At 46.3% G+C, this 14,027-nt stretch overlaps 1 protein-coding gene across 1 annotated transcript; it reads left to right on the top strand.

Annotated features, from left to right (window-relative positions):
• The first annotated feature begins 496 nt into the window (after positions 1-496).
• On the top strand, positions 497-13,677 carry LOC123998168 (trimeric intracellular cation channel type A-like). The gene is made up of 6 exons (XM_046303168.1): positions 497-975; positions 3,647-3,803; positions 4,036-4,220; positions 4,389-4,476; positions 4,598-4,715; positions 12,829-13,677. The coding sequence occupies exons 1-6, from the start codon at positions 852-854 to the stop codon at positions 13,039-13,041; spliced, it is 885 nt and encodes a 294-aa protein (XP_046159124.1). The 5' UTR covers positions 497-851; the 3' UTR covers positions 13,042-13,677.
• Positions 13,678-14,027: the final 350 nt, after the last annotated feature.

Raw genomic sequence — 14,027 nt, 5'->3', positions numbered from 1 at the left:
TATCTAGATGCTTTTTATAGTGGATATCAAGTTTATACATTTCCAGGGTTGACGAGACAGTGGATTGCGCAGTGAGATGGAACAGAGTGAATCAACATTTTGACGTCATAGATTTAGCCAGCGGTAACTTGTGAAATAGACACCGGCAGGAATGCGGTTTTAACCAATCAGCATTCAGAATTAGACCCACCCGTTGTATAATTTAGCCTGTGTATTGCAAATGGCTTTATTGTTGGCCACCAGATCCAGTCAGTGGAATTGTATTTCTAAAGAAAGACACATATTAATCTGTCATAGATTCTATAAGCATATCCATACGATTCAGTAACGATTTTTCACATCAGGGTCCAATGCCAATTAAATTAGGCTACCCACGATTTAGGCCTATATAAAAACGTGTAATAGTAAAATAAACTGTCATCGTCTGTCATTTCACTTGGCTCTCTCTTTGTCTTTGTGTTATTTGCAGAGCACTATATAGTACATCGTCAACATCTTTCTTAGGCCAGCTGACCTTCAAAGATTTGATTCAATAATTTAGAGCGATGCATATCTGATTTAAAAAATCGGGATTCGAAAAGAAAAGCCTATCGTGTCATTTTTCAACAGCAGCGACGAGTTTGGGAAGTCCTTTAAATGGAGTTGACAAATAAAACCTGTTGGCTTAGAAAAAAATCCCGGCTGAGAACAAATTATAAAGCTGTGCAGATGAGGTATATTAATAGGTTGGCTTGAGTGTCAGTTTTTACTCGTAAAGACGAGGGGCTTAGTGGCGGGTCGCGGGACAACTGACATTCTCGTTACGCAGTGATCATATAAAATACATGCGGTAGGGTTATACATTTTAAATCATGGACGTGTTGGGAGTCCTCAATTTGGGCGATGTTGCCCAAACTTTCTCAAAAATTGGAATGTTTCCAGTTTTTGATCTTGCTTATTACATCGTGTCCATACTCTACCTCAAGTATGAACCAGGTAAGTGTTTTTTTTATCCCTATAAATGCACGTTCAAAAAATCTACAATGATTGTGATGTTGAGAGTAGCTTATAATTGTTTAGGCTATAGAATATAACACAAGTCAACGTTGAAATAGATGGCTATATTGACTAGGTTATAACCAATATGAGTTGTCAACCTCTGGAAAGTATAACACCTATAAATACATGCACCTATACAAGCAATACTTTGGCAACTGATAGCCGTACTATGGAAGCCATAATACACTTTTGCTAAATTAATTAACCCATTATTTGTCTCATAAATAACATTTGCAATAGCAGCTTGGCATATACCTTGAGGGAAGAATAAAGAAACCACAACAGGAGTTAGATTAACCCAGTTTTCTTTAATACATTTCCCAATATTTAACCCTGTAAACAGACAGGGTCTATTGTATGAAATCTGATAGACTCGTTGCATACCAAAGCTTTGGCCCCTATGCAATAAATAGAATGTCCTTAAATAGAATTTCAGTGGGCTACACACTACATAAATTATCCTCTACTTTAGAGCAGGCTTGTTCATAGACCTTTTGTAATGGTGCATGTTTGTAAGACCTCATTGACATTGTATTAGTCAGAAGTGAAACCCACAATACTCAATAATATTTTCAGTCGAGCCTCTTAGAAACAAAGAATATGGGCAAAAGCACTTATGTTGTCCACGAAAGGAATATGTTTAATGAAATCCCAGCACTAATCCACCCTTCTGGATCTCCCTTGTTCACACACAGAATGGTAAACTGAATGAGGAATTGCACGTTAGTTGATAAATTACTTTGAAATATTTTATTATTTACTTATTGACACCGTTTTGTCTTAAGTACATTTTAGTGGCCTATAGAAACTTGTGTAAAAATACTCTGATTACCTACTTTGACTCTTTGGACAAACATTAGCCAAATTATGGGTTAGTTAATCTCCAGTAATGGTCTGAAAAAAAAATGAGTTCCTAGATCTAGACCTATGTAAACCAATCTCTGAGAGACATGTTGGAAGTGGTTCCCTGGTTCTCACTATATGGTGAAACCCATGAATGAGTTTGGGGGCTGGGGATGTTAAGGGTCAAAGTTAATGTCAAGCCTACCAGTTGCTTTGCGAGGCAGGAAAATAAATAGAGCAATGTGTATTTTTGGCCACATTTCTAGGGATCAGTTTTCTGTCAAACAGCAGGCTAATCGCTCCTCCACCCAGAATCACATTTGTTCTTTTAGATCTTCACAGTTCTGACTCACATATCCTGATTTACTCCACAATGTTGCAACGATCCATAAATGTTTCATTTCATCTTTGGCCTTTTTAAGTTACTTTTTGGTTTGTTTGATTGTAGTGCAAGACTTGATTCCTCTTTCCTCATGACCAGTAACACTCATGAGTAAAGTTAATGAATAAGTGAGTAATGGATGAGTTAAAGGATCAGAGACCTTCTCTGCAACTTTGTCCTTGAGTAACTCAATCAATGTTGGGAGTTGGTAGACATGTGATATGGGGATGAAAGCTAAGGAATAACCAACCAAAAGATAATAGTACACACACCGTAACACTTTATAATAACTTTGATTTACATTGACATTTTTGTCATTTAGCAGACGCCGTTATCCAGAGCGACTTACAGTTAGTGCATTCATCTTAAGATAGCTAGGTGGGACAACCACATATCTCTGTCATAGTTAGTACATTTTCCCTCAATTAAGTAGCTATCAGCGAGTGTCCTGTGTAGCTCAGTTGGTAGAGCATTGTGCTTACAGTGCCAGGGTTGTGGGTTTAATTCTCACAGGGGACCAGTACAAAAAAAGTAGGAAAATGTATGTACTCACTACTGTAAATGACAAAAAAAAGAAAAACATGCTGTGGGATTATTTAAGATACTCTTTGAAGAGGTATGTTTTCAGAAGATGGACAGAGACTCTTCTGTCCTAGCTTCAGGGGGAAGCTGGTTCCACCATTGGTGTGTCAGGACAGAGAATAGCTTTAACTGGGCTCAGCAGTGGGCCTTTCATCCAAGCTGAGATATCTGCCAGGCACGCAGAGATGCGTGTCGCCACCTGGGTGTGAGAAGAAAATAGTTGAATGTCATCCGCATAGCAATGATAGGAGTGGCCATGTGAGGCTATGACTTGGTGTATAGAGGAGAGGGCCTACAACTGAGCCCTGGGGGACACTAGTATTGAGAGTTCGTGGTGCAGACACTGATCCTCCTCACGTCACCTGGTAGGAGCGGCCTGCCAGGTAGGCTGCAATCCAAGAGTGTGGAGAGCCTGAGATGCCCAGCCCTAAAAGGGTGGAGAGGAGGATCTGATGCTTCATAGTGTTGAAAGCATCGGATAGATCTAGAAGGAGGAGAACAGAGGAGAGAGTGTCAGCTTTGGCGGTACGGATAAGCCATAAAACAGTTATGAATAAGCATTAAGGAACAATTGATAAACTATGAATAAATGTGTGCTTCTTTACTAACATTTAGAAACATTTGTAAGCATTATCAGCATTACAAATCATGAGTATTTATTACATTTCAAATCATTTATGAAGCGTTTATAAACATTTATAGTGATTTATAATGGATTATTTATGAAAGTTACTATGAGTGTTCCCGATGTATAATCTGGCTTCATGTGAAGAAAATATCTAAATTGTTATTCTTCTGCAGGGTCAGTGGAGGTGGCTCGCAAGAGCCCTGTGGCCTCTTGGCTTTGTGCCATGCTCTATTGCTTTGCGAGCTACATCTTAGCAGACGTTTTGCTCGGAGGTTGCCCCCTGGACTATTTTCAATACAACAGCCACATCCTACTAGCCTCCATTATTTGGTAAAATCTTTAAATTGTTAATGTTCTAATCTTCATCATTGGTTTAGTTTTTGCTTGAGAAACTGCAAAAACGATGTCTGTATATGCCTAGGATTGTTGAAATAGGTCAAATTCAATTCGATAGAAAATATTTTGAAATGATTTTTAAAATGTTATTGTTAAGTAACCAAACGACCACCTCAACATTAAAGATGTACTCTTTTGTTTCTTGTTCACTAAAATGTAACAACAGGTACCTCGTCTTTTTTTGCCCACTGAACCTGTTCTACAAATGTGTGGCTTTCCTGCCTGTAAAGCTTGTGCTGGTAGCCTTAAAGGAGGTTGTCCGTGCTCGTAAAATTGCAGCCGGCGTGCACCATGCCCATCATGCCTACCATAACGGCTTCCTCATCATGGTCATCATCGGCTACGTCAAAGGTTGGTGTCTCACTGCACTTCCCCCCATTGCTACAGCTGCGACTTGTAGGCCTTTCCTTGTGTGTGTTCATTTTGCAGAGGGAGGAAGGCAAAACGAAGATAAGACCAGTGAAGCGAGATACAGACCTTTGTCCTAATTATTTGTACCTTCTATTTATATCCTCTCAGGGTCAGGAGTAGCTCTCATTTCCAATTTTGAGCAACTGCTTCGTGGTGTGTGGAGCCCCGACTCCAATGAAATCCTCAACATGTCATTGTGAGTTGGTTCCCCTTACAGCTCTGTGGTTTAAAGCTGACCAATGGATAATAATGGATAGTTTTTTAAATCAAGAGAAGTAGTGACTTTGCTTTATTATCATAAAATGTTCCCTCTCCAGCCCTACTAAAGCCAGTCTGTATGGAGCCATTCTGTTTACACTTCAGGAGGCACACTTACTTCCCGTGTCCAAGAGCACCCTCATCTGTCTTTTCACTCTGTTCATGGCTACTACCAAGGTAGGTCCTGAATTCCATACTAGTGAGTGAACACCATACTTTTACTCAGGGATTGGGGCAAATATGCTTAAATTGTGCAAATGAAATAACAATAATGTTTCTGGAAAATAATTGTCATTTTCCAGTTCATGGATTCATTAGCTGCCAAGAAAAGGAAACACCAACATGAAGTGTCTGTAACGGCGTTCTTCGTTTGTAGAAAGAGAGTCGGACCGAAATGCCAACATTTCAGCAATGCAGTATTATTTCATAACCATTGAGGGCTGTGAGATGCCAATATTGATAATATGCATAAAACGTTGGCAGAATTTGAAACCCAACAGAGACCAAGAGGTATGCTTTTAGTCTGTCATATTTCCACCTCGTGACATTACCCTTTCAGTAAAGTTTGGGAAGCGTCTTAACAAACAAATGCAGTCAAATATTAGGATATTTTAAAAGTGCTTTGAAGGTTTTTTTTTGAAGGTTGAAGGTCCTCATGATCTTTAATGAAGAGATCGCGATACATGAAATAACTTATACATATACAAAAACAACAAACGGAACGTGAAACCTATTACAGCCTATCTGGTGAAACTACACAGAGACAGGAACAATCACCCACAAAATACACAGTGAAACCCCGGCTACCTAAATATGGTTCCCAATCAGAGACAACGAGAATCACCTGACTCTGATTGAGAACCGCCTCAGGCAGCCAAGCCTATACAACACCCCTACTCAGCCGCAATCCCAAATACTACAAACCCCAATACGAAAATACAATATATAAACCCATGTCACACCCTGGCCTGACCAAATATATGATGAAAACACAAAATACAATGACCAAGGCGTGACAGAACCCCCCCCCCCCCCCCTAAGGTGCGGACTCCCGGACGCACCTCAAAACCATAGGGAGGGTCCGGGTGGGCGTCTGTCCATGGTGGCGGTTCCGGCTCGGGACGTGGACCCCACTCCATTAATGTCCTAGTTCCTCCCCTTCGCGTCCTGGGATAATCCACCCTCGCCGCCGATCATGGCCTAATAGTCCTCACCCAGAACCCCACAGAACTGAGGAGCAGCTCGTGACTGAGGGGCATCTTGGGACTGAGGGACAGCTCGGGACTGAGGGGCAGCTCGGGACTGAGGGGCAGCTCGGGACTGAGGGGCAGCTCGGGACTGAGGGGCAGCTCGGGACTGAGGGGCAGCTCGGGACTGAGGGGCAGCCCGGAACTGAGGGGAAGCCCAGTACTGAGAGAAAGCCCAGTACTGAGAGAAAGCCCAGTACTGAGAGAAAGCCCAGTACTGAGAGGAAGCCCAATACTGAGAGGAAGCCCAGTACTGAGATGAAGCTCAGGCAGGTAGTAGGCTCCGGTAGATCCTGGCTGGCTGGCGGATCTGGAAGATTCTGGTTGACTAGCAGATCTGGAAGAGACTGGTTGACTGGCAGATCTGGAAGAGACTGGTTGACTGGCAGATCTGGAAGAGACTGGTTGACTGGCAGATCTGGAAGAGACTGGTTGACTGGCAGATCTGGAAGAGACTGGTTGACTGGCAGATCTGGAAGAATCTGGTTGACTGGCAGCTCCATGCAGGCTGACAGCTCCTTGCAGACTGACAGCTCCTTGCAGACTGGCGGCTCTTTGCAGACTGACAGCTCTTTGCAGACTGACAGCTCTGGCTGCTTCATGCAGACTGACAGCTCTGGCTGCTTCGAACGGACTGACAGCTTTGACTGCTCCATGCAGGCTGACAGCACCCTGCAGACTGGCAGCTCTTTGCAGACTGACAGCACTGGCTGATTCATGCAGACTGACAGCACCTTGCAGACTGACAGCTCCCTGCAGACTGGCAGCTCAGGCTGCCCTGAACAGGCAGGAGTCTCCGGCAGCGCTGTAGAGGAGGAAGGCTCTGATAGCGCTGAACAGGCGGGATACTCCGACAGCGCAGGAGGGAAAGGAAGGCTCTGATAGCGCTGAACAGACAGGAGACTCCGGTAGCGCAGGAGAGGAGAAAGGCTCCGACAGCGCTGAACAGGCGGGAGACTCCGACAGCGCAGGAGGGAAGGAAGGCTCTGGCTGTGCTGAATAGGCGAGGCGCACAGAAGGCCTGGTGCGTGGTGCTGGAACTGATGCTACAGGATCGAGGACACGCACAGGAAGCCTGGTGCGGGGAGCTGCTACCGGACGACTGGTGTGTGGAGGTGGTTCTGGATAGACCGGACCGTGCAGGCGCACTGGAGCTCTTGAGCACCGAGCCTGCCCAAGCTTACCTGGCTCGATGCCCACTCTAGCCCGGCCAATACGAAGGGCTGGTATGAACCGCACCGGGCTATGCACCCGCACTGGAAACACTGTGCGCTCCATAGCATAACACGGTGCCTGCTCGGTCTCTCTAACCCACCGGTAAGCACAGGGAGTTTGCGCAGGTCTCCTATCTGGCATAGCCATACTCCCTTTAAGCCCCCCCCCCCAATAATTATTTTGGGCTGCTTTTCGGGCTTCCAACCGTGTCGCCGTGCTGCCTCATACCAGCGCCTCTCCGCCTTAGTCGCCTCTATTTCTTCCTTGGGACGGCGATATTCTCCAGGCTGAGCCCAGGGTCCTTTTCCGTCTAATATCATCTCCCAAGACCAGAAGTCCTTATATCGCTGCTCCTCACAATTAACAGGGAGAGTAGGCTCAGGTCTGACTCCTGACTCAGCCACTTTCTCTCTGAGCCATCCCCCAATAAATATTTGGGGGTTACTTTCGGTTTTCGCTCTGCGCCGCCGTGTCTTTCTTTTCGACTCCATTCGCCTATAGCCCTCTTCGCACTGCTCCAGCGAATCACAGGCGGGCTCCTGCACCCTCTCTGGGTCGGCCGCCCACCTGTCTATTTCTTCCCACGTCGTATACTCCATGCCTTTGCTGTCCATAACGTCCTCCTTTTTCTGCTCCTGCTGTCGCTGCCTGTAACCACGCCACTCGGTCCGTGTGTGGTGGGTGATTCTGTAACGGCGTTCTTCGTTTGTAGAAAGAGAGTCGGACCGAAATGCAGCGTGGTGGTTACTCATGATCTTTAATGAAGGATCGCGATACATGAACATAACTATTACAAAATACAAAACAACAAACGGAACGTGAAACCTATTACAGCCTATCTGGTGAAACTACACAGAGACAGGAACAATCACCCACGAAATACACAGTGAAACCCTGGCTACCTAAATACGGTTCCCGATCAGAGACAACGAGAATCACCTGACTCTGATTGAGAACCGCCTCAGGCAGCCAAGCCTATACAACACCCCTACTCAGCCGCAATCCCAAATACTACAAACCCCAATACGAAAATACAATATATAAACCCATGTCACACCCTGGCCTGACCAAATATATGACGAAAACACAAAATACAATGACCAAGGCGTGACAGTGTCTTAATAGGTCTTTGGGCCACCAAGCCAGAACAGTTTCACTGTACCTTTGCATAGATGGGTTAACTGACGACGTCACAAAAATTATGTGCGTGCTTACATGGGGCAGAAGTCAGCACGTTGTGTTGTTGTGATTCTGGATAGCCAGACTGATAGCAACAATGACAATAAACTATTATGTGGGGAATCATAAGTGGCTCGTTTCAACTCCTTTGATCTTGTTCTTGATTTTTGTATAGAATTTTTTTTAAACCTTTATTTAACTAGGCAAGTCAGTTAAGAACAAATTCTTATTTACAGTGGCGGCCTACCCCAGCCAAACCCAGACGACGCCGGGCCAATGGGGTACCGCCCTATTGGATGCCCAAAAACGTCCGGTTGTGATACAGCCTCCTGATACCATGTCATATTTTGAGGTGTTTTGACAGAGCTAACCAACCAACCAACAACCGTAACAATGTATTTAAGAGACAACAAGTGTTCATTGTGGAAACGGAGTTATGTTTTCAATAAACATTGGAGGCAAAATATATATTTTACTTAACTAGGCAAGTCAGTTAAGAACAAGTTCTTACTTACAATGACGGCCTACCCCGGACGACCCTGGGCCAATTGTGCACCGCCCTATGGGACTCCCAATCACAGCAGGATGTGATACAGCCTGGATTCAAACCAGGGATTGTAGTGACGCCTCTTCCACTGAGATGCAGTGCCTTAGACCGCTGCGCCACTCGGGAGCCCCAATATGTTACTCTCAGGGTGAAAACCTGAGGTAAGGCTGACAGAGACCCCTAGACATCCTTGAACGCCCTCCAGACCCTCAACGTGAACTGGAGACCCCGATCAGACACTATTTCCTCAGGCACCCCGTAGTGCCGGAAGACGTGAATAAACAGGGCCTCCGCAGTCTGTAGGGCCGCAGGGAGTCCGGGAAAAGGGAGGAGACGACAGGACTTAGAAAACTATCCACAACGACCAGGATCGTGGTGTTACCCTGTGAAGGTGGAAGATCGGCTATGAAATCCACCGATACTTGCGACCATGGCAATTGTGGAACGGGTAAGGGTTGTAGCTTACCTCTGGGCAGGTACCTAGGACCTTACACTGGGCGCACACCGAGCAGGAGGACACATAAACCCTCACATCCTTAGCCAAAGTGGGCCATCAGTACTTCCCACTAAGACAGCGCACCGTCCGGCCGATCCTAAGATGACCAGAGGAGGGTGACGTGTGGGCCCAATAGATCAGCCGGTCGAGGACACCAGACGGAACGTACAGATACCCAGCTGGACACTGAGGGGGAGCAGGCTCTGCACGTGACGACCCGCTCCATGTCTGCGTCCAGATCCCACACTACCGACGCCACCAAGCAAGAGGCGGGGAGTATGGGAGTGGGATCCATGGGCCGCTCCTCTGTGTCATACAGCCCAGACGATGCGTCTGCCTTAACATTCTGAGAGCCAGGTCTGTAAGAAAGGGTAAACACAAAACGGGTGAAAAACATGGCCCTCCTTGCCTGGCGAGGGTTCAGTCTCCTCATCGCCTGGATGTACTCCAGATTGCGGTGGTCATTCCAGATGAGAAAAGGGTGTTTAGCCCCCTCAAGCCAATGTCTCCGCCTTCAAGGCCTTGATGACAGCTCCAGGTCCCCCACGTCATAGTTTCGCTACGCCGGGCTGAGCCTCCTCGAGAAGAAGGCACAAGGGCAGAGCTTCGTTTCCGTACCCGAGTGCTGAGAGAGCACAGCTCCTATCCCAGCCTCGGACGCGTCCACCTCCACTATGAACGCCACAGATGGATCCGGATGGGCCAGCACGGGAGCCGAGGTAAACAGAGCTCTCAGGTGACTTAAAGCCCTGTCCGCCTCAGCTGTCCACTGCAAGTGCACCGGACCCCCCTTCAGCAGTGAAGTAATAGGAGCCGCTACCTGACAAAAACCCAGGATAAACCTCCGGTAGTAGTTGGAAATCCCTAAGAATCGCTGCACCTCCCTTTACCGTGGTGGGAGTCAGCCAATTACGCACGGCTGCAATGAGGTCACTCTCCATCTCCACCCCTGATGTGGAAATGCGATACCCTAGGAAGGAGACAGACTGTTGGAAGAACAGGCATTTCTCAGCCTTGATGTACAGGTCATGCTCCAACAGGCGACCAAGCATTCTGCACACTAGGGACACATGCTCGGCGCGTGTAGCGGAGTATATCAAAATGATACACCGCTACACCCTGCCCATGCAAGTCCCTGAAAATCTCGTCTACAAAAGCTTGGAAGACTGATGGCTCATTCATCAACCCGTACGGCATGGCGAGGTACTCATAGTGCCCAGAGGTGGTGCTGAAAGCCGTCTTCCACTCGTCTCCCTCTCAGATAAGCACCAGGATGTAAGCTCTCCTGAGATCTAGTTTGGTGAAGAAGCACACCTTGTGCATTGACTCTATCGCTGTGGCTATGAGCGGTAGCGGGTAACTATACCTCACAGTGATCTGATTTAAACCCGGTAGTCAATACACGGACGCAGACCTCCCTCATTCTTAACAAAAAAGAAGGGAGGCGGGTGAAGTGGAGGACCGAATGTACCCCTGACGCAGGGATTCAGTGACATATGTTTCCATAGCCTCCGTCTCCACCTGTGAGAGGGGATACATGTGACTCCTGGGAAGTGCAGCGTCTACCAGGAGATCTATCGCACAATCGCCCCGTCGATGAGGTGGTAATTGAGTCGCCTTCTTTTTAGAGAAGGCGAGAGCCAAATCGGCTTTGCAGGGGGAATGCGCACGGTGGAGACCTGGTCTGGATTCTCCACCTTAGGTGCACCAACGGGAACCCCTAAACACCTACCTGAGCGCTCTTGCGACCACCCCGTGAGAGCCCTCTGTGGCCAAGAAAGAGTGGGACAAGCTAACCAGGATAGGCCCAGCACCACGGGAAACGCAGGAGAGTCAATAAGGAAGAGACTAATTCTCTCCATATCACCCCCCCCCACCCGCATCACCATGCCCAGAGGAGCGGTAACCTCCCTAATCAACCCTGACCCTAATGGTCGACTATCTAAGGCGTGAACGGGGAAATGCACATCCACGGAAAAAATGGGGATCCCTAAACTATGGGCTAAAGCTTTATCAATGAAATTCCCAGCCGGGCCTGAATCGATGAGCCTTAGAGCCCAGTTGGGAAAATGCTGGGAATGCACAGAGTTGGAAAACTCAGCGTGGCTGGAATGCAAAAAAAGTGACAGACACAAACATATGTGCAACAGAGGACTGGGTGAGGATGGTGCCAGCTCACCTGAGGGGGTGACGCCAGAGCGCCCTGCCTGCTGCCTTTGATGAGGGTGTTTGATTCCCACCCGGTACCGATCGGAGAGGAAAAGTGACAGACACAAACATATGTGCAACAGAGGACTGGGTGAGGATGGTGCCAGCTCACCTGGGGTGACGCCAGAGCGCCCTGCCTGCTGCCTTGATTCCCACCCGGTACCGATCGGAGAGGGGGTGCGGGAGGATGGAACCACCAGATCACGATCTGAACGTCTGCGAGTAGCCAGCAGGTTGTCCAGCCGGATGGACAGGTCCACCAGCTGGTCAAACGAGAGGGCGGTGTCTCTGCAAGCCAGCTCCCGATGAACGTCCTCACGTAGACTGCAGCGGTGATGATCAATCAGGGCCCTGTTGTTGTTCCATCCCACGCCGGCAGCCAGGGTCCTAAACTCTAGGGCGAAATCTTGGGCGCTCCTCCTGCCTCAGAGGGTAGAGGCACTCACCCTCCATACGGCGTTGGCCCACTCCAGGGCTTTCCCGGTGAGGCACGAGACGAGGGGGGACACCCTATCACGGTCCGATGGAGCTGGGTGGACCGTGGCCAGATAGAGGTTTAATTGAAGGAAGAACCCGTCGCGCACCAACACATAACTTGCACAAACATACAATCAAACAATCGCCAACAAGGACATGAGGGGAATTCTACTCGGTTAAACACACAACATGTAATTGATGGGATTGGAACCAGGTGGGATGGAAGACAAGACAAAACCAATGGAAAATGAAAAATGGATCAGTGATGGCTAGAAGATCAGTGATGTCGACCGCCGAACACCGCTCGAACAAGGAGAGGGGCCGACTTCAGCGGAAGTCGTGACATTTGTACCAGAGACCAGTTGGTTGTACCAGAGACCAGTTGGTTGTAACAGAGACCAGTTGGTTGTACCAGAGACCAGTTGGTTGTACCAGAGACCAGTTGGTTGTACCAGAGACCAGTTGGTTGTACCAGAGACCAGTTGGTTGTAACAGAGACCAGTTGGTTGCACATTTTAGAGTGGTCTATTATTGTCCCTAGCACAAGGTGCACCTGTGCAATGATCATGCTGTTTAATCACCTTCTTGATATGCTACACCTGTCAGTATTATCTTGGCAAATGAGAACAAACAAACAAATAAACACATTTGTGCACAAACCTTGAGAGAAATAAACTTTTTGTGCACATGGAGAATTTCTGGTATCTTTTATTTCAGCACATGAGACCAACACTTTACATGTTGCGTTTATATTTTTGATCAGTATATTTACCTCTGACATCCTATTATTTACTATTAGTATTAGCAAATAAACACAATTGATAGTGATCATAAACTATGGTTATTTGGTTGTCTCAACTAGAAATCAAACTAAGCAAACTAAGCAAATATTTTCACACTGATGATTTGTCATTTTCTTAGGTGATCTTGACCGCCCGCCACTCTCACGGCTCTCCCTTCATCCTCATCGAGTCTTGGGTGTGCCACTTGCTCTTTGGCTCCCCTCTTGGAGGTGGTGAGGAGGAGCACCACGCCACCCTTGCCCCAGCCCCTGTCGCCCCCGTCTCACCTGTCAAAACCAAGGAGGAGCTCGGCGAAGGCACCCGCAAAAGGAAGTCCAAGAAAGCCGAGTAGAACACAAACTACTACACCAGTGAAGGGGGAAAAGGTCCCCCATCAATTAACTGCATCTGATTTCCTCTCATAGTCCAGCCTTCTATTTAGACATGATGGAGTCTCCCATTCCTTGCTGTGGAAAGGGGCAGTTTGATGTTTACCAAATGAGCAAATGAGTAAATCTATTGAAGCAAATGGTGCTTTCTATTACATATTACACAGTATGGGGATTCTGTAAATAGCTCACCGAAATCAAGTCAAACACTTAAATCTTCCTTCCAGCCAGTACATACAGTATAAACATATTTATTTCCGTATTTATTTTTAATCTGTGAATATCTCTAACTGTGTGCAACAGCACGAGGTGAACAGTGAACTGCAAGTTACTTGATTGTTTTAGGATGGCATTTGTTACAAGTACTTCTTGCCATAAGCTATCAATGGGTTTTTGGTTTAAACCCTGTCAGACCTATTTCAGTAATGTAAAGAAATAGGATCAAAAGCACAATCTGACCCTAGATCAGACAACAGAATGAATCAGACAATACAACAGAAAACGAAGTAAGTAATATAATGTGAAGAATACATGGCTGCTTTTTACAAAGTAAACAAGTGAAATGCATGTCATTTATAATTAAAGGCAAGTGAAAATTCTTACGTGGTGACACTTTGATTTATTTGTTTAGTAAATTACATTGTTATATGTTGTTAACGGTTACCATATAAACAGAAAGTATGAGGTGGAAAGCTATGCATTCATACAGAATTGTGCAACATAGTAAGGAATTATTTTATAAAATGTTGTTTTTATATTGAAATGTAAAATAAATCAATAAGGGCAAATTGCCACTGTACCCATATACAACACATTAAATAAAACAAGTGACCACACAAAAAACACAACAGAAATTCAGGTATTTAAGGCAAAAGTTGCATGTCTCTATATACTTTTCCATGAAGAAATGTAACTTATTCAAAAGTGAGCAGTGTCATCTTCAAAGGTT

Source organism: Oncorhynchus gorbuscha, linkage group LG02 (assembly GCF_021184085.1).
Source record: "Oncorhynchus gorbuscha isolate QuinsamMale2020 ecotype Even-year linkage group LG02, OgorEven_v1.0, whole genome shotgun sequence".
Classification (NCBI taxonomy): domain Eukaryota; kingdom Metazoa; phylum Chordata; class Actinopteri; order Salmoniformes; family Salmonidae; genus Oncorhynchus; species Oncorhynchus gorbuscha.
Note: the sequence above shows the minus strand (reverse complement) of the source record. Positions and strands in the feature narration are given on the sequence as shown.